This window comes from Anolis carolinensis, chromosome 3 (genome assembly GCF_035594765.1).
Source record: "Anolis carolinensis isolate JA03-04 chromosome 3, rAnoCar3.1.pri, whole genome shotgun sequence".
Lineage (NCBI taxonomy): Eukaryota > Metazoa > Chordata > Lepidosauria > Squamata > Dactyloidae > Anolis > Anolis carolinensis.
The window spans coordinates 250156291-250177655 of NC_085843.1; the positions used below are offsets into that span (position 1 = coordinate 250156291).

Consider the following 21365-nt stretch of genomic DNA (forward strand, 5'->3'; position numbering starts at 1 on the left):
AGATTACTTTCCCCATAAACTAGCTTAAAGCGGTTAATGGTGTATTTTAAAAATGACTGCAGTACATCTAAATGTAAAGTCAAACATTATTTATGTTTTGAAAGTCTTTTAATGTTTTGATATTTCTGACATAATTTGCACATGCTACTTTGTCACCAAGTGTCATGGTGAAACAATATTTCCCTCTTGTGTATACATGTTTAATACTCAGTAAACAAGAACTTTTCTTGCTTGCATTGTTAACCTAATGCTGTATTTGCTTTTTTTTAGTCCTCTAAAATAAAGAAAGGAAGCAAAGGTGATGTTTCTGTACTAAAGCCAACTCTGATGGCAGCTGTGCCGGTAAGCAATATATTTAAAATACTGATTTTTCAATATTTATATGAAAACATAGCAATTTGTTAGTAACACTACATTACAGTATTGTCTGATCTATATCTATATCTATATCTATATATCTATATATATATATATATATATATATATATATATAGAGAGAGAGAGAGAGAGAGATAAAACACACCAGAGATTGACCATTGTATAGGCTATATTTTATGTATTCTATATTTTATTAGAATTTTGCCTAAAATACAGTATGAAAAATATATTGTGGATCTTGAGCATGATAAAGTGGTTAGAAGTTCGCAGAAGGTGGTTTTGCTTTCCACTTGTGGCTCCTTGTGTATCATGAAAAAGTGTTGAGCATATAGATTGTAACATATAATCAAGATTATAAAATAACTTCAAATTTTTATGAACATCTGTGATTCATGCTATTAATTTACTATTTATGCAATATTGGCTAATAAGGCTAAGAATGGTATAGTATTTGCCAAGATAGAAAAGAAGGAAATTCAATCTTTGTAACTTTTAATAAATAAGACTTTTCCTGAACGGCACACACATTGCAATATGGAAATAGATTGGGCTTAAATATTGGGCATAAGTATATATGTATTTAAAATGGTATTCTGTTACTTTTCTCAATATTTTGATAGCGAATTTTTCTCAAACCATAAAACAACTTGGCAAATTGTTCCTTGATCAAATAGCTATTCTCTCCAGTTGCAAGTAATAACTTGTACAGTATTCGTTCTCCATGTCTTCTCTCTAACCTTAAAAGTGGTATTGGTCATATCCACTTTGTATGGACCAGAATCCAGTAAGTCCTTTATATTAAACTAGCTGGGCTCTGCCACGCGTTGCTGTGGCTTATGGGAATCATTTGTTGACCAGGTGGAATAGCAGTGAATAGCCTTGCAGCCTAAAAGCCTGGCTATTTTCTTCCTATGCAAATCCTTGTTTGGTGAGCTGGAATACAATGGAATAGGCTTGCTGCTTGGAAGGCTGGGTGGTTGCGTTCTGGGGGAATTTTTTTTTGGGCCAATTTGAATTGCATTGAATAACCTCACTGCTTCAAAGTCTGGCCGCTTTCTATATAGGGGCATCCTTCCTTGGGCAGGTTGAATGGGAGGGAGTAGCCTTGTGGCTTCAAAACCTGAGGGTTTTCTATCTAGGAGAAATCTTGGTTAGCCAGGTTGAACAGCACTGAATAGCCTTGCTGCTTGCAAGCCTGGCCGCTTTCTACCTTGTGGGATTCTTGGTTGGCCAGGTTGAATAGCAATGAATAGTCTCAGTGCAGCAAGTATGAATGCTGCAATTAGTCACCTTGATTCGCTTTAAATGGCTTTGCAGCTTCAAAGTCTGGCTGATTCCTGCCTGGGAGAATCCTTTTTTGGGAGGTGTTAGCTGGCTCTGGTTGTTTCCTGTATAAAATAACTGTATAAAATCCACACTAAACTGGATTATATGGCAGTGTGGACTCAAGAAAATCCAGTTCAAAGCAGATACTGTGGATTATTCTCCCTTGGCATTCTGGGTTATATAGGTGTGTGGTAGGGCCTTGAGTCTACACAGCCATATAATCCAGTTCAAATCAGATAGTCTGTATTTTATAGGCAGTGTGGAAGAGGCCTAAGTGAAGAAGCCCTGAGCCCCATTGTGGCTGACTGGATTGCTCGGAAACGAAGTGGGCAGGGCCTACCCTTCTAACTGGCAGCTAGGGAAAAAATGGCTTTTCCTGGTCCTCTAATTTGGACTTTATTTTTCTAAGTTTTTTTTTTGTTTGAAAGACATATTTTGGATGACTATGTCTTTTATGCCCAAATTTGGTGTGATTTGGTTCAGTGGTTTTGTTGTTTACTCCATAGTAAAACACACATTACATTTTTATATATTAGAGATAGAGGTGTGTGAGTGAGGGAGGTCACAGCAGTTGGGATAGGTTGTCATGTAAAACCAAACAATACAATAGTCTTTTTGATATTTGCAGGGAATAAAATTGGTTTCAGTGTTGTTTATGCTGGGTTGATGTGTTTAATCCATTTCTATAATCAGGAAATCATGGATCGAATCTACAAAAACGTCATGCATCGGGTTAATGAAATGTCCTGTTTCCAAAGGAATCTGTTTATATTAGCTTACAATTACAAGATGGAGCAGATTTCAAAAGGCTACTCTACTCCATTGTGTGACAGGTAAGGAAAAAGTCTCCCCCTCCCCCGTGACCCCAAACCTGGAGTAAAGAGATTATGATGGGAGATGTGCAGTAAACCCTAAAAGTCAGGGTTAGGCAGCATATGTATTGGAATGTTGGTTTGAATAAAGGAAAAACATGCTCTCTCAAGATTTGCTAAACAGGAAAGCTGTTTTTGGAAGCTAGTGATAGCTATAAAGTTGAAAAGGAAATGTTAGATGTGCTACAATATCCCATTATCTTTGGCTGTGATATGCACTCTTACTCGCAAGCAGTTCTTCTTAGGCCTTTGGCTTTGTTTGTCTGAGTAAACATGCATAGATGTAGAGAAGACATTTGAGAAAGTAAAATACAGCTTTCTATTCTGATATACCTGCTAATGTAGATGATCTACATAATTGGTTTTATCTTGATTATTTTTTAAATCTTTCTAGTCTTGTTTTCCGAAAAGTCCGGACGCTGCTAGGTGGGAAGATTCGAGTTTTGTTATGTGGAGGAGCTCCACTTTCTGCGGCTACTCAAAGATTCATGAACATTTGTTTTTGTTGCCCTGTTGGACAGGGCTATGGCTTAACAGAATCCTCTGGGGCTGGAACAATAACAGAAGGTTAGTGAGGTTCATGGAGATGGAATATCATCCAGGACACAGAGATATAATGTGATTATATATGACATATCGACATTACTTCACTCTAGAATATCTCAAAACATGTTTAATGTTGAACTATGTAGAATAACAATAATAGAACTGGCTGAGAGGTACTTCTTTTAGTTTGTAATGTTGTCTTCTTTTTCTAAATTTCAGTTTGGGATTACACAACAGGCAGAGTGGGAGCACCCTTAGTTTGCTGTGAGATCAAACTAGTGAACTGGAGAGAAGGTAAGAAGTCCCTTTGCCATGAAACTTCACAATGAATGTGGTAAACTATGTAACAAAATTTGATTTTTTTTCCTGTTCCTGGTTTGAAAATGTTATTTCCTGTTTAATTGTGCAATACTTACTTTGAAAGTAGTTGTTTTCATTTTTCACGGGTGATCCTGGAACGTAACCCCCACGATAAGTGAGGGAACACTGTAGTCATGGATGTCAAAAAGTTGGGATTGGTCTTTGTATATGAGGGAGTTGACTATGAAAGACAAATGCTGTAAGTCATTCTCATTTTTCCCCTCTCCCTAAATGTATCCCTTTTTTTTGTAAGGCCTTGTGAATCCTACCCTCCAGAAACACATATCACCTTCTCCTTAGACTGTTTTGTTATCCAGCAGAACTGCACTTCTGTGAAAATGAGAGTAGTGGGTCTAAAGTAGTCTGATTAACATACATAGAAGAAATAAGTACATGAAGTTCATGATTAGTTTAGCTGAAATGAATAAATCCTGGAAATAGGCTATGAAGGAACTAGAGTGGAAATTCCCTAGCTTTCAAACAAAAAAAAACCTTGCTTCAAATATATTGACAAAATATTTTGCAAATAATTTGATGGGAAAATTTTGTTAGCACTAAAGATAACCTTTCTTCTTTCCTGATGACCTATGCCTAGTACTGATTCCCCGTCACAAAATGTCTTTGCACTGCATTACAAGGAACTTGGGGAAGGAATCTTGGCCCAAGTAGGAGCTACTGACTTTTCTACTTGTCCTGACTTACACCAAGAACTCATTGAGGGCGGTGTGCCATTCCTAACTCCTTAGATTGCATTTTGAAAAAAGAGGAGTAAGCATTGTGGCTAGTCCCATGCTGCTGCTTTTCTCCTCCAAATTACAGAACAAAATAATGATATAATCCTTATTTTCTTGAGTGAGCTTCTGGATCTGGTGGTATTTGGTGAAATTGCAGTTATTTGAAATAAGAATACATTCCTCTGAGAGTCTCTATATTTAAACAGTATAATATAACTAGTTTAAATAAATATACATAAGGGTGACACACATGAGAAGGGCCTCTGCTTTGCAATGCCTCACAACAGTCCAAATCCATCGAACTGAGATGTTGAAAATATTGTAAACATTGCCTTTTAGCTTTCCTGTCAACTAGGCATGTGTGAAACTTTCAGTTCCCATCTAGTTGTGCTAGTTTGAAGTATTTGTGTCCCATTTCATCACAACAGAAAATAAGCAAATAATTCCTGCATCTGTGATGGCTGAATGATCAGTATACCTTTAACAGGTGTCTTCGTTTCCCATCCTTGGGACACTGAGATGGGGAGAATCATACACATTATTTTTTTGCTTTTTTAATTACACAGAAGGCTTTCCCCCATGAAAGTTCAACACAGTATCTGTAATAACAAAGTCCATTCCACTGAGTTGAGACCTTTGAAACTGCCTATAAAATTTGCTCTTCAGTAATCACCTCTCCCTTTTTCTTATGTTTTTTAAGTTACCTCCTTTCTGTCTCTGAGAAATTATATGATATGGATCTGAATATGGAAGTAAAACACTGCAATAAATTCTGTAGTAGAATAGCATGACCTAAATTTAGACCTGGCAGACTAAGCTATTTCCAAATAGTCTTTAAGTGCCACTCATTAAAAAACTAACAAAACTAACTTTCATAGAGTAAATGCCACTTGTTTACCTCTCTATTCACTAACTTCTCTATTTACTTCTCTATTCACTAATTTCAAAGTGCTAGAATGAAAGGGGGAATCTATCATTTTTGTCCTTTATCACAAAATATATGCTGATTCTTCAGTGCTTCCACCACTCTTCCTCCATATATGGGCAATAATAATCTATATATATAATAAAAGTGAAATCAGAGTATGTATAAGCGTTTTGATTGGCCTGGCGGAATATGTGCTCGCGTTTTGATTGGCCTCGCAGAATATGGATCAGCTTTCTAATTGGCCAGCCAGAATATGGGCCAGCTCTGATTGGCCGCCACTTTCACAGGCCACTGGGATCGCTGAGGGAAAAACTACTACCAACTGGCTTCGTTCGGCCTACTTATCTCCTCAGAACGAAGCTAGCTCTGGGAGAGTTAACAGCCTCGGCCTACACTTTGGTAATCCAAAACACCACTGGGACCACCAGGAAGGCCGGAGCTGGACCAAACCTGACACACATAACCCCTACGACCCATGAACCCACTGGCAACGGATCTGGACCACATAGACCCAACATGCCCAACTGTCAGACTGATAATAAAAAACTTTGGTTCTAAGAATTACAGTTCACTCACACATTCACAGCATTCTGAATCCAACTAATGATGGAAAATAATTATGTTTTAATGCTTCCTTTTCAACAATGTTTGTGGGTATGTTTATGAAAACTCTACCCCCTCACCTCACCTCCTTCAGCGCTTCTACTGACAGGCTGCTAGGCCCGGCTAGGCCCAAAGGAGGAGGCCATCTTCACCCCTTAATACTGTTCCAAAGAAGACAGGTTTTCCCTGGCTCATTGGGACATAGTATTATTCACAGCACACTAAAGAGAAAATAATGACTATCTTTTAAATCTTTCCTTTTAAGGATGGTTTACTCCCCCCCCCCCCCCCCCCCAGTTTTTACTGAGGCAAAAAACTACCACAGAGCAGGCTTTGGCCTACTCACTCTAACAGGCCTGACACATACAGTCCCCATGGCCTACTATACACCCGGGCATTGTTTGGGGTGGGATGGACCATGGATGATGGACTTGCATATGGGAGTTGTAGTTCACCTGCCCCCACTGAACACAGCTATGTCTTATTTATACTACTATTGCTTGACGTTACTTTTATGTTTTATTTATATGGTGGATGTTAGCACGTGGCTTAATGACCTTGCAAGCCACTTTGGGTCCATTGCAGAAAGGCGGGGGAGAAATATCAGAATTAAATAAATACATAAATAAATGTCTCAATTGTATGTATGGTTGGAATGACCTTCTGTCGGGAGGGCTTGAATGGACTCTTCCTTTGTGGCAGATGGGGCTGGACTGGATGACCTTCAGAGACCCCTTTCAAATCTAGGACTCTATCTATCTCCCAATCGTATGTATGAATGGATGGCCATCTGTCAGGAGGGCTTGGATGGTGTCTTCCTTTACAGCAGAAGGGGCTGGACTGGATGACCTTCAGAGACCCCTTTCAAATCTAGGACTCTCTCTATCTCCAAATCGTATTTGTGACTGGATGGCCATCTGTCGGGAGGGCTTGGATGGTGTCTTCCTCTATGGCAGAAGGGGGTTCAACTAGATGGCCTTTGGGCACCCCTTCTAACTCTAGGATTCTATGGAAGCCTTTAAACCAGGCACGGGCCAACTTGGGCCCTCCAGCTGTTTTGGACTCCAACTCCCACAATTCCAGACAGCCTACCCCATGATGCGCTTTACGTCCTGGTGCCGTTTGCGGGATGATGGACCATGGGTGATGGGATATGTAGTACTTTCAATCATTACGATTCCCACAGGCCACTGCGATGCCCACCAGTGACGGAACTGGACCAAACTCGGCACACAGATGGGACATGTAGTACCTTCACTCTCTTCTTGAGACCACAGCAACTGCTACAAATGACAGAACTGAACCAAATCTGGTATATATATCCCAAATGACACACTTTATATGTTGCAGCAGTTTGGGGGAGGACAGACCAAGGACGATGGGAGTTGCAGTACCTTCATCCAATTCACCTCCCGCAGGCCACTGTGATTCCCATGAATGACAAAACTGTACCAAACTTGATACACAGGTGCAATGTGGCCCCCTTTACGTCCTGATCCAGTTTGGTGCAGCATGGACCATGGATGATGGGATTTGCAGTACCCTTATCCGATTCACCTCCCACGGACCACTGTGATACCCATGAAAGACGAAACTGTACCATACTTGACACACAGGTGCAATGTCACACAATTTATGTCCTGGTGTTGTTTGCAGAAGAATGCACCAAGGATGATGGGATTTCCAGTACTTTCATCCAATTCACCTCCCACAGACCACTGTGATGCCCATGAATGATGAAACTGTACCAAACTTGACATATAGGTGCAATGTGGCCCACTTTACATCCTCCTATCATTTGAGGAAACAACAGACCATGGATGATGGGATTGACAGTATCTTCACTCACTTCCCCAGACCACTGCGACCCCCACCAATGTCTGATCAAGACCAAACTTGACACATCGAGTCTCCATGACCTGCTTTACATTCTGGAGCTGTTTGGAGGGGGATCGACCATGGACTTGCATATGGGAATTGTAGTTCGCCCATACCAACTAAAGCCAACTGACACTAGATCGAGACTAAACTTGGAACAAAGGCAAACAATTCCGTTCTCAAATAACCCGGGCACCGCCGGGACCCCAAGCTAGTCTTAAATAAAAGTGGGAGCCATTAGTGTTTTGTTGTCGAAGGCTTTCATGGCCGGGATCACAGGGTTGTTTTATGTCTTTCGGGCTGTGTGGCCATGTTCCAGAAGTATTCTCTCCTGACGTTTCGCCCACATCTATGGCAGGCATCCTCAGAGGTTGTGAGGTATGGATAAACTAAGTAAGGAAAGGAAAGAATATATATCTGTGGAGAGTCCAGGGTGTGGCAAGAGTCCTTTGTCACTGGGAGCCAGCATTAATGTTTCAGTTAATCACCCTAATTAGCAGCCCGAAAGACATACAACAACCCCATTAGTGTTTTGATTCCCCCTTCAAATATTTCCTTGGCTCAGTAAGAAAAGGCACCCCTGCCCTGTTTTATTGTGTCAGAAGCAATTTGCTAATTTGCTAATTGCTTCTGGGGTAATAGAATTTGGTCATCTACAGAGACGTTGCTCAGGGGGCACCGGATGTGTTACTGGGAGGCTTCTTTCATGTCCCTGCAAGCTAGAGCTGGTAGACAGAAGCTCACTCCATCTTGTGGATTTGAACTGTCAACCTTCAGATCAGCAACCCAGCCTTCAGGTCAGCAGTTCACAAGGGTTTAACCCATTGCACCACCGCAGCTCCTTTCTTTTCCCCTGAAGTCTCAACATATACTACATGATTTTTGAAAGAGAAATAAGCAGTGAAAACCTGAAACAAAAAGAAAGCCTGTAGCCACATGTTAAATAATATTAACTGTGGTCAGCCCTGACCCCCTAGGAAAAATGAGATAAATATGGAGTAATATTGGCAGGAAGAAATTGTATGGTAGAAGAATTCTTCTGTTTTTTTTCCAGTTATACCAATGACTAATTAATTATATTGCTTTTGTTAACTTTTCAGTTTCAGTTACTTTAAAAAACACTTAATAAAAAGGCTATAAATAATTCCAAATTACCCCTAAAAATGTTTTTATTGTAATAAATTAGCAGTACACCAAAAACCTCAACAACATTTTTAGTGTTTGTTTCTTCATTAACCAAAACATTGCTGTCCAAAATGTAATGTATTCACACATAATGTCATTACCAAAACATGTCATTCCCACGATTTGCTAAAAAAATAATTTGCTAATATTGAGAAAACATAAAAGTTGTCAACAGAATGTACTTTTGTTTTGTAATAAGAATACATTGTTGTTGTTGCTGCTGCTGTTGTTGTTGTTGTGTTCCTTCAAGTTGTTTTCTCAAGGTGACCTATCACAGCGTTTTCTAATACTGAGAGGCATCCAGTGGGTTTCCCTGCCCAAGCAGGGAATTGAACTCTAGCCCCCATAGCCGTAGTCTGATTCATATTAGAAAGAAATTGCTAGATTTTGTTCTCTAACTTTACTTCTTTAAATTACTTGTTTAGAATGCATCATCTATCCCCTTGAAAAAAGAAAAAAGTGCAGGAGAAAACATTAGGGTGCAAAGTGTGTTCATGTCTGTTCTATTTTGAGTGGTTTGGATTCTTTCTCTCTCCACTATATACGGTTGCTTTTTTAATAAAAGATCTACACTTTCAAGTGTGCTAGTTAAAACAAATATTAACCAAGGGAAAACAAAGATTTCTTCTGCTTAAAAACTTACTTCCAGAACATCACCAAAAATTTATCAAAGTTTGGAACAAACTATTTGTCCTCCTTATTTACTTTTGGACCTCATAATGGAAAGTCTGTGAGTCACTGTTAATGGGATAAATGTAGAAACCTTGGTTAAGTGGAGCTGGTATCCTGTTTGCTGTGTAATACAGTAGATAGTGTTGCATTTAGATGTGGAAGACTCAAGTTCAAATCCTTTTTTTTTGGCCAAGAATGGCTTTCAGTCCCACTGCACAAACCATTGCCAAGTATCATCATGTAAGGCAAAATGAATCCCTTTTACACCATCAAATAGTACATAATGCAATGTTTTTCCTGTTGCTCGGGAGTGATCCTTACCTTCTTGATAATGTGGATGTTACCAGAATGAGACTTGCTGTGTACAAAGATGCAGCTCTGAGGGTTATTTGCATGGTATCCGTTCTTGTTTGTATGCAGAATTCTCAAGTGGATAGAAGTTTTCTATGCAGAAAGCTCCCTGTTTGTTTCCCAAGTGCATTAGACATTGTGGCCTCAGCAAGTATTAGTGTATGTCTTTCAAATATGCATTCAAAAATAGCATAATATAATACATATTGGAATTGGCTATTCTGTATTTTCAAAGTATTTATTAACCCCCCACATTCTATTCTAGGTGGATACTTTAACACAGATAAACCATATCCTAGAGGAGAGATTGTTATTGGAGGCCAAAATATAACGATGGGGTACTACAAAAATGAAGAAAGAACACAAAACGATTTCATGGTAGATGAGAATGGACAGAGATGGCTCTTCACTGGAGACATTGGAGAATTCCACTCAGATGGAAGTCTAAAAATTATTGGTGTGTTTCTTGTGCAGTACTTTATTTGAAATATTCTATGGAAATATTCTCTTTCACTCCAGTGCATTCAGAGACTTTTTCCTCTTCACTTGAATCCGTTTATATCTTGCATATGTATGTGCGGCGTGTGTGCAGTTAACTCTTATGTCTTTAAGTCGTGTTTGGCTAAAGTCCCAAAATGTTCTACTTGCTTAAAACTGAAACTGTTCTAAAATGGAAATAAAAGCAGAATTACTGACAATATTACTTTTACAGATCGTAAAAAAGACCTTGTGAAACTTCAAGCAGGAGAATATGTTTCTCTTGGTAAAGTGGAAGCGGCTTTGAAGAATCTTCCATTGGTGGAAAATATTTGTGTATATGCAAGCAGGTAAGATGGCCAGTGTATATTCTGACAAATAATAGTTTTGCTTATGGTAGAATAATTCTCAAATTTAGAAAAGTTATTTCTTCTTCGTGGTCTCTGTGAAATCGCACATATTATAGTTGGTGCGCCTGCATAGCAAGCTCAGAACTCCCTGAAAAGCTTTTCCAGCTGTTGGCTATAGCCCTGCCCATCTTTCGCAGAAGGCGTATAGCTTGTGGGAGGGGCTGTAGCCCCAGTTCCTTTTTTCCACCGCATACAAGCAGCATCAGGAACCTCTCTAATATTCAGCTACTTACTTTTTCAAATTAACCTGGATTGTTCTTTGATTATTATATTGCTTCTCTCTTACCTATGACTTGGACTGTTCTCCCTACAGTATGTCAACAGCACTTTTTAAAAAGTGCATCTCTTGTGGGGGAAAGTTACCCAACTCTGATGGGCACTCCATGTGTCTTCTTTGTTTGGGGGAAACCTACTCGGTGCAGGCTTGTATCGTGCGCCTGGTGTACATGCCACAAGCCCGCAAAAACCGGGAGACACACATCAAGGCACACCTTTACGATAGAGCCCTCTTGCCTCCCACACCTACCACCAGCTGCTTGGGGTTTGAACCATTCGCTCCTGCACTCAGCTTGGGGGAGACAAGTCTGCAGCCACCTACCTCGACAGTTGGTGGACAGCTGGCTAAGTGGAAGTTAGCTTAGTCATCACATATCTCCTCGTGGGGGTGGGAAGAGGATGAAGTGGAAGAAGGAAAATTCTCCTGCTGCAGGCCGAGGGCTGGTGATGACTCCCTTGCCTTATGTAACGCCCGACCAGTGCATATCTTCAGCACCTGCTATTCCGGAGGTGCTTGACGCAGATGCGCATGCACAGCCAGCCGCCATGGCTCTGGCAAGACATTCAGGTGAGGCCTTACTCTACTTTGTGGAAGTACCCCACCCACTGGATGACCTCATGTCTGCCACATCCTCCATGGCCGGGGCAAATTTATACAAGCCATCAGGAGGGGTGGGAGCACCCCCAATGCCACTACCCATACTGCTCGGCCCAAACAACGCCTGCCATTACTTTCATGCGTCATCCTTGTGCCACTCTTCCATCTTGGAATGGTGCTACCATTCTGATACCAGGGGCCAGTCTCCAGGAGCAACTTCCTGGTGTTCCTGGACACAGAGACCTCCCAGCGATATCCTTGTGCACGAGAGCAGGTGGTATTGAGGCTGCTCCTCAGCCCACCCGGTTGTGCAGAGATATGAGGGGTCCTCCATTAAGCCCGGTACCAAGTAGGTCCACCACTCCAATAGCGAGCATATTACTTTGGGCCAATAGAGGCTCCTCACTGTTCAGCCCCAGTCCCCATTGTTATCACCAGTGGTGGGGCAATGAGCAATTTGCCTGCCACTCCTGCTGCCATTGTGGCACCTGCTACTCTCCACTGCTGAGATCACCTGATGACTTCAATACAGTGTCACAGTCATTGCCAACCACTGTGGACACCCACGAACCACCTATAGGCCAGGAGACGGCCCTGGAGGTCAACTTTGGCTCTTTCACAGCCCCGACTCTCCAGCTGGTGTGTGCCCTTAACTTACATTCATCCAGGGCATGGCAGCCAGTGGATGACCCATGCTTTTCGTCAGAAGAACAACAATATACACTGTTGCCTGCTGTGTTACATCTTCCACCTTATCTTCTCCAGCTCGCTAGGACCCCGGACATGGCACCCATAGCGGTCCCCCACATTGAACTTAGTACTGGTATTTCTGCTACAATTGCAAACACCAGTCCCATGGAATCTAATACTTTCCCTCCTACAACTGTGCCACCAGTTAGGGAGGTCTGGAGTAATCTGAAAACCCCTGGCTCATCCTATGTCCCTGCCCTCTTTCAAAGGAAGAATTTTGAGCAAATCAAAGAAATAGGGAGTTTGGGTTTGGTTGTTTAATTGTATGTGTATTGTGAAAAGAGTGATTAACCCATCCTGGTAAGACTTGACAAACAAAATTGATCTAGCAGCGAGACAATTACTTTGAACAGGGAACTTCTTTCATTTCACTGAAGATCTTTATTTGAGACTGAGAATTTCCAACATTTTCTCCCTGTAAGGCTAAACGCTATATCCTTCTCTAACCTGGGGCTCCATTCCCTGATGTATTGAACATTAGTTCCCTTAACCCCACAGCTATAATCCCATGGCAGTGGTTAAAAAAAGAAGACTTCATTGAACAAGGGAAGAGACTGAAATGGTACAGCACTTACCAGTTAGAGTGAGCTTGACTTGGGGCTGCTTAACTTCGCTGGCAATCATTTGGCAAAACTAATGTGTGTGCCATGATATTTTGTTGAAAAGTTGAGGAAGAACATGATAAAATGTACATTAAAATGTACATTTTAACTGTTTTATAGTGTACTAGCTGTGCCCAGCCACGCGTTGCTGTGGCGAAATCTGGTGGTATGGGAAATAAAGTATTGAGGAATTGGTGGTAGTTAAGGTAAAGGGTCCCCTGGGCTGAGTGGGTTGCTAAGGGACCAAGTGAACAGAGCTTAGCATTCTAACTGGCAGCAATTGGATAAAACAATTATTCCTCTCCCTCTAATTAGGACTTTATTTATTTATCTTTTTATTGTATCAACCTAGAGGCATGTATGAGGGGTTGTGCTGTCAATTTTCAAGGTTGTGGGGTGTTTACTTTTGTTGTTTTGTCCGCTGCCGTGATGCCATCACTCTTTTATATATATAGATTGTACAATTTTTATATATGTGTTTTATTGTAAGCCGCCCTGAGTCCCCTGTTGGGTGAGAAGGGCGGGATATAAATATCATAATAAATAAATAAAAATAAATAAAATGTTGATGATATTGAAAACAGAATAGATATGTTTCATCATGAAGTTCATATGTATCTTTCTTTTAAGTTTCCAGTCTTATGTCATTGGATTTATTGTGCCAAATCATAAAGAACTTAAAGAGTTAGCACGAAAGAAAGGATTCAAAGGAAGCATAGAAGAGCTATGTAACAGTGCGGAAATGGAGAAAGAAGTCCAAAAGCTTTTGGCTGAGGCTGGTATTATAGGTAAGCAAGCAAGGAAAGTTATTTATATATACTACATACTACATTGATTTCATGAAAATGAATGTCAAAAGAGCAGAATGACTATTGATTAAAACTAAACAAACTGAAATATCTTCTTAAGATGCTGGATTTGTTTTAGCCACCACAATGGGGTAGGAAGCTTTTGAAACAAATCCTAAGTATATAAGAGGTGCCCTGCCGGATCAGACCAAAGGTTCATCTAGTCTAGTACACTAGAGTTTCACTTATCCAACATTTGCTTATCCAGTGTTCTGGATTATCCAGTGTAGTCTGCCTTTTAGTAGTCAATGTTTTTGTAGTCAATCTTTTCAATACATTGTGACGTTTTGGTTCTAAATTTGTAAATACAGTAATTACTACATAATACTGCTGTGTATTGAACTGCTTTTTCTCTCAAATTTGTTGTAAAACATGATGTTTTGGTGCTTAATTTGTAAAATCATAATGTAATTTGATGTTTAATAGGCTTTTACTTAATCTCTCCTTATTATCCAACATTTTCGCTTATCCAACGTTCTGCTGGCCCGTTTATGTTGGATAAGTGAGACTCTACTGTATCCTGTTTCCTACACTAGCCAACTCAATGCTTCCAGGAAACATAGAAACCAAAGTATGGAGGTAACAACCCTCCCCTATTGTTTCCCAGGCAATTGGTGTTCAAAGGCATGTTATCTTTCAAATTAGATCTTTCGTTGTGTCATCATGATTGCTACTCTCTGGTATGGCTATCTGCCATGAATTCATTCCATAGATGTGCCCATCTGCCATGAATACACCCTCAACCACATTACTGTATCTTGTAGTAGTTTCTGGGAATGTGGTTCAGAATGTGACTTTTTTCAAGTTGTGGATTCCATGCAATAATAAGATATTGTGTGGGGAAAAGTTATTTCATTGGTTGTCTTGAATTTATTGCCAATCACTTTCCTAGACCCAGATGTTTACTACTGGTTAATTGGGAGAAAAATGCCTACTCATCCCATGTCAATTTTAAAATCTTGATAGAATATGTATTCTTGATTGTCTCTTTTTTCCTACTGTGTTTAATAGTACCAGATGTTTTATCTATCATTTTGGGGGAATATGTCCAGCATTTTCCATCTGTCTGAATTTGTTTTGATCTGCAACTCACATTTTTCTTTTTTCTGTTGCAGCTAATCTTGAGAAATTTGAAATCCCACTCAAAATTCGTTTGAGCCCTGAACATTGGACCCCAGAGACGGGCTTGGTGACAGAAGCCTTCAAATTAAAACGTAAAGAGCTGACAACATACTACCAGGAAGACATTAATCGAATGTATGGAACAAAAGTGAAATAAACTCACATCTCACCCCTTTGTCCTTCTTCTTTTTTTTTGACACCACTTTGATACGGTGAGCTCAGATCAAATAGGAAATACTTGAATCATATGTCTCATCACTTGGGACCAACATGAAAACATCTTTACACATTTTCAGATTATGCTGTTATTTCTGATAATATCAATATCTTTAACTGGCAGAATAAGTAAAATGTTAAGACAGCAAACTTGTGTCTGTCTTCTTTTCCCACTCAGTTTCCTCTGCTGTTTTGACAGTGTGTGGGTTTTCCTAAATGTCCTTTTGGGCAAACATGATTTTAAAGCCTCAAGTTTTTAAACCTGATTTATAAATCCTGTATAATATTCTGTTTGTAACTTTTTCAAGTTTGGCTTCATAGAGGGAAAACTTGGCTATAAAAGAAATGATTAGTTGGGGGGCTTTTTTTACATATGTATTTAAATATTAAAGAAGTATCAATGTGAAATTATGTACAATGAAATGACTTACAGGTGAAAATCATTGTTGGCCAGAAGACCAGATTATTTGTTGCTGTGCAATTGTTTTGTATAAAATTGCAAGAGAAATAGTCTGACATTCTGACTTATAAAATAACAGCTGGAGTATGTGCCTGACAATTTCCTCCTACATATATATTTTATTTTTATCTGAATAAAAGAAAAATGGGCATAGAAAGGCACTGTATATATGGGAGCATACCTGCAGGATAAGCAATATTAAGGCTTTAATCATGCAAAGTATGCTCTAACACAGCAAATGTTATACTTGTGAATAATCTGTCTAACAGAGGTAATTCACTTTTCAAAATGTATTGTGGCCATTTTTTTTAAAGAAACCGAATTGCTGAAACTAGTGAGAACTCAGTTTTAAATGAATTACTTTCTGATTGGCAGTGTCCATTTCTAAAATGGGACTTCTTCTTGTGTTGATTTTGTCTGCTTCTCCATTCAGGTTTCTTCTCTTTATGTAGCTATATATGTGTGAGCATGTGAGTGTGAATGTAAATCAACAGTTATAAACCCCTTAAAGGCAAACTAAAGCCCAAACATTTTAAAAACACAGTTTGTATGCCCATTTCCTGCATAAGCTCTGCCAACATGGGACTATGCATTCTTGTGTGCCTCTCTTTTGGAGCGGGGCATGGTCTTGTACGAGATAAGTTGATTGTTGTTTGTGTGTTTGAAGAACAGTATTGTACTGATGGCAATTGTATACTCTTACTTTCCTCACTGTTGTGAATGGTGATAGAAATGATTGTTTTTATTACCCTATTGTTGGAGTCTTGTTCATAAGGAGAGTTAGCAAAACTAAACCTCGGGTGATTTTTTTAATATAAAATAATCTTCCAAGTTAACTGTACTTGAGATCCTGATCTGAGTCGCTTTGTTTGTTTGCTACTTTACTGTTGTCCCAAACTTTTGAATTTGAAAATGAGAACTGTTATGTAGGCTCTTAGTCATGTTACTGTGAAGCTTTTGATTTTAATTGCTTTGCTCTGGTAAAGAGCTCAGAAAAGTTAGTCTTATTGAACTATAGCTTGCAGAATCCACCCCCCCCCCCCAGCATGGGTAGAAGACTTGCTGTCAGTTCTGAGAGCTATGGTCCAAAAAAGTAACTTTTGCAAACTCTCCTAGTTCACATAGATACACGTGACAGTTCTGATAGGTGGCCTGGAAAATTTTGGATAGCAGTGAAGAACCTGCTGGTGAGGGACACACACATTTTCTCCTGATCTTCAAGAGTTGTGCAATCCCGGTGGTTTCAGCATCTGAGAGCTACATAATGATGATGTGCTGAAGGTTTAGGGGAAGGACTAACCTTGTTTGGCCAGGGGTACCCTTTGGCTATCTGTTGCAGTAAGAGAAAAATAATTGCTATAGGCAATGTGAGGAAAATAAAATGTATGTTTGGTAAAGACTTTAATCTGAAAGCCTTTATATCTTTACCTATAAAATTACAAAAATGGTGGACTTTAAATATATAACTTGGCAATGGTCACTAAAAAGGCTATGGACGCCAACCAGAAGTATTTGACTCCTAGTAATTTCCAGTGTCTCCCCAATGAAAACATTTGGACTTTAATATGCTTAATTTAATTTATGTCTTTCATGGAAAACATAAATGCTTAACTATCGCTTGATTGTGGATGTTCTGTACTTGAAGTAATAGCTTTAATTTGGGGGGAAACTTGATTGCATCGTACGTGGAAAAGACATTATTGAAATGTGCATAAATGGATGCAACACATGGAGAAATGTGAAATAGTTTATTCATTCATGGTTGAAATTAATTGATTCATCAGATGAAGATATTGCTGTATTCCCATAGTTAGTCTTTGCATTGGATTTCACTTTTTGAGAATGTTATTATTGCACAATGAAATTAATTTGATTACATGAACTGTCTAAATTTTTCAGAGGAACAAGATTCATCCAATCAAATTGATAATTGGTTTGTGAATTTCCCTCTAAACATTACTTTGAATATAATTAAAAACTGGCATTTATGTTATTTTAGAAGTAAGAATTCATATGAAGAACAACATTTGTTTCTTGAATGTCTGGATTTCACATGTATCAAGTTCCTATATTGTTTTAAATTATTGTGCAATTCATTTTTTTCTGGTGATTGAATTCATGTCATGATCCATAACTATTACTTCTGTTGTTTGAACTTACTGATTCAGCCCTTGTCACTAATGATGTTGGAGTTTTTCATCAAATAACTATATCTTTGAACATCCTGACAACAAATTAGTCTTCTAAGCAGCACGGAGCAATACCCATTAGAATAAATTGTATTTGACAGATGTTTTTGTATACAGTAAAGATACCAAGTGGCCTAACTTACTGTTACCTGGATTCTTTTTCTCTCTTTTTAATTTCCATGCATGGCTTTCATGTTTGTAGTTCTTTTTGGTTTTTAGGTTCAGGTACTAAGTAAAGCAGAGAACCAAAATAAAAGGGACTCCTCTGGCCCATAAACAGACTTTGATAACCAAAATCAAAGTGCAGGACTTGCTTGCAGTTTTCTTTGTTTCTGTTGAGAACGTTGTCTGATCCCTGTGGCTGTATGTTATGTTGGCTTCTCTTGGGAACCAGAAAATAGAAGAAATCATAAGTAGGCGCTTTTTCAGCAACTAGTCCTAAAACATATTTCTTTTCTGTTGTAGTTGCTAAACCTTTAAGGTTTGTTACTGAATGAAGTTCCTGAAAATTGAATAAAAGTATACATTATATGGCAGATGTGTGTAACAACCTCTTTAATGTTTTTGAATGAAAGATAGCTATAGAAAGCTTCAATCATTACTACGTGGCAAAGGGAAGCGTTCTAGTTTTTTTTTCCTGCTACCCTTCCTCCCCTTCTGTATAGGTAGAAAAATATTCTTTTGAAAAGCCACAAGGCATTTTTGCATTAGAAAATAGCCATAGTAGAAAATTTTCAGCTGTTCTTCAGCCTGCTGTTCTTCTGGTTCTTCTCAATTTTTCAAAAAGGCACAACGTAGCCATACATACTTGCTGTCAATTCACTGAACCTTAAGACTATCAACCTTTAGGCTTCTGGGTGTTATGGACTTAATCTCCTAGAGCAGACATTTATGTCGAGGATTCTGAAAGTTGAAGCTCAAAACATTTGATGGACCAAGAGCTAAGAATCATCACCTTAGGCCATTAGCACACTTGGGACAATTCATGTATGACCCCTTTCATACCCACTGGTTGCCATGGTAAAGTCTTCCACCATGGTCCATCTCCATGCTGCTGCGATAAACTTCCAATAATACATTAGTGTAGTGGGGGGGGGGGGGGGCTGTCATGTAGATTCTATTGTCCAGTTGCACACTGTAAGCAGGATGTGTAGCAACACTGCTGCTGTGCAGAAGAACATGGCCCCTGTGATGACCGTGGATATGAGAAGGAGATTGATTATAGTTCTCTCCATTAACAACACTTGGGAAATATATCCTTAAGGGCACCAAAATGTGAAGATATGTCTCATTTTTCACACAGCAACAGTTCTGGATTAAAACTTAAAACATAGTTGACCTCAGATATTGCATGTTTTCTGCAGGAAGGAGAAACGTGTGTGTTTGTGTTTGTGTGTGTCTGTGTGCGCGTGCGTGTAAATGGCTTTAAAAGAGATTGATTATGCCCTTTATGTCCAACTTTTCATTCCTTTTACCAAGACTTGTGACGGAGCGCCATACAAATTCCATCAGAAGGCATACAGCAGCAGTGATTGTACTTTTTATATCAGGAAATATGTTAAATACTCTTCTTGCTGCTGTTGCAGTTTACAGAGAATGCATATATTTACCTCAAGGGGAAGCTGTTTTTAGCAGTAAAATATTTTGCTGAAGTTAAAAGCTAAAAGCAGTGTGCAATTATTATTCAAGAGGAAGCCTATACATGTACTGTGTGGCTTTCACTTTAAAACAAAGGTTTTGTCCTGTTAAAGCTTAAGATCTTATGTAGCAACTTCATCAGAATAGGAAATCCTTAGAAAATAACTGTTTGCTGCAAATTGCACAAGCTTGGGTTTTTTCTTCCTGCTTTAGACTTCCACTTCACCCATTTGACTTTTTAAAAAAATATATTTTAAATTATATGTAATGTGTGTATTCTTCTGGGCTTGTGAGAAACTTGTTTGTGTCTGTTGTCTTCTAAACTGGCAAAAGGAGGGAACTTTTTAAAAGGTTATAAACATATTAGACCATGCTGAAAATGTAACTGGATAACCAGTTGTTTGTTATAGTAATTGGTTATTTAATGTAAATTCATTGATCTTGGTTGTTGTTTTGAACTGCCTGAAATGTGTCTATCATAACTGAGTTATATTGTATGAATTATTTATTTGTAATTGGACATTTACACTTCAAAAATTAAAATTGAGTTTCACAAGTTAATATGTTTCATGTGTTTTGAGTTTTTCACTTTTTTAAGATGCTTAACTCCAGTCCTCTTTCTTTGGAAGAGGGATTGACTCCTAAGATTGCAACCAAGATGTCAGAATAAATAAAATCTCCTTTGGAGACTGGGCTTATAGCTAAATAATGTGAGATGGAGAACTTTTTGAAATCGAGTCAGCTTCTGTAGATGGAGCAGGAGCTTGAATATGGAAGAAATCTTGCTGCAGCTCAGTCTGAAAAAGGTTGTGTGTGTTTCCAAGCCCTTTTGGAAGCGTATGTTTTTCTTGTTCCTGAAAAGTTGCCTGCAGGTTTTTAAGAAGAGACTAAAGTCAATACATTATAAAATTATGTTTGGAAAGGAAATTTACAGGAAATATCAGTCCCTGTATGTTAAATTCAGAGGAAGGGAATAAAATCTTGCCAAGAAAACCCTGTGATAGAGTCATCACATGTCAGAGTCGATTTGAAGGCACATAACAGGAAATAAGCTTGGCATTATATAGCCTTAAGTTCTCAGACTTTATGGTTTATCCAGCTAAATAACAGGTAAGGTTGTCAGACCTCTTAGGTCCGACTGCGTGATCTACTGCATATCAGACTGCAGGCCATTGATATTTAGTAATGTATCCCCAGTACAATTCTCAGAGCAACTGCAAAACAGAATTCAAAACATGTTATTCTACACTCGGTCTGTATAGTTTATTCTCCCCCCCCCCCTTTTCTAGCCTTTCAAAATAGGCAAGTAACAGAAGGGTGTACCGTTTGATGTGGAATCAATTTGGAGACTTGTTCTCTAAATGCCAATATTGATGCAAACCAGATGATTCAACAACGCTGTTCTTATTTAGAAAGTTTTTTTCCCCATTTGCATGGTGCCTGTTTTCTTTATTCCATCTTTCGTCAATTCAAAACTTATGCAATATGTTGAACAGTAATTTTTACCATCCTTGATTAGCATGATGGATATTGTGGTCTAAATACACCTGAAGTTCATTGTTCAAAGTTCAGCATCCATCACAGAAAGAAGCTTGGATGCTGTCATTGTGCCGGATTGCTGTGTTTTAGAAAAGTCCTAAGGAACACAACAATCAGTTTGAGGTGATTTCATCATTGGACTATAACTTTGGAGACTAGTGTTTGATTCCCCACTTGGTCATGGAATCCACTGGGTGACCTTGGGCAAGTCACACACTCAACCCCAGAAAACTCCATGATAAGTATGCCTTGGGTTTCTGTAAATTAGGGACAACTTGAAGGCACACAACAACAGCAAGGAACACAGCAGGCTGAGCTAGTCTGTAACAGCATTCAGCCTCAGACTAGGCAACAACTTTTTTCCTTGAAAGCATAATGTTTGAGATGATAGGGAAATTTGTGGTAAT

At 39.0% G+C, this 21365-nt stretch overlaps 1 protein-coding gene and 1 non-coding gene across 6 annotated transcripts in view; both read left to right on the forward strand.

Annotated features, from left to right (window-relative positions):
• acsl3 (acyl-CoA synthetase long chain family member 3) overlaps window positions 1–19980 on the forward strand; it is a 63033-nt gene extending 43053 nt beyond the window's left edge. For all 5 annotated transcript variants that reach the window (XM_062976575.1, XM_062976574.1, XM_062976577.1 and 2 more), the window contains exons 10-17: window positions 271–342; window positions 2398–2537; window positions 2971–3143; window positions 3342–3416; window positions 10099–10290; window positions 10546–10660; window positions 13577–13734; window positions 14910–19980. In XM_062976575.1, the coding sequence (XP_062832645.1) occupies window positions 271–342; window positions 2398–2537; window positions 2971–3143; window positions 3342–3416; window positions 10099–10290; window positions 10546–10660; window positions 13577–13734; window positions 14910–15073 (1089 nt within the window). In that variant the 3' untranslated portion in view covers window positions 15074–19980. The remainder of the gene's footprint in view (window positions 1–270; window positions 343–2397; window positions 2538–2970; window positions 3144–3341; window positions 3417–10098; window positions 10291–10545; window positions 10661–13576; window positions 13735–14909) is intronic.
• mir5399 (microRNA mir-5399) lies at window positions 15578–15661 on the forward strand. Its single transcript, NR_130000.1, has one exon. It is a non-coding gene; the product is annotated as a microRNA mir-5399 (primary transcript).
• Window positions 19981–21365: the final 1385 nt, after the last annotated feature.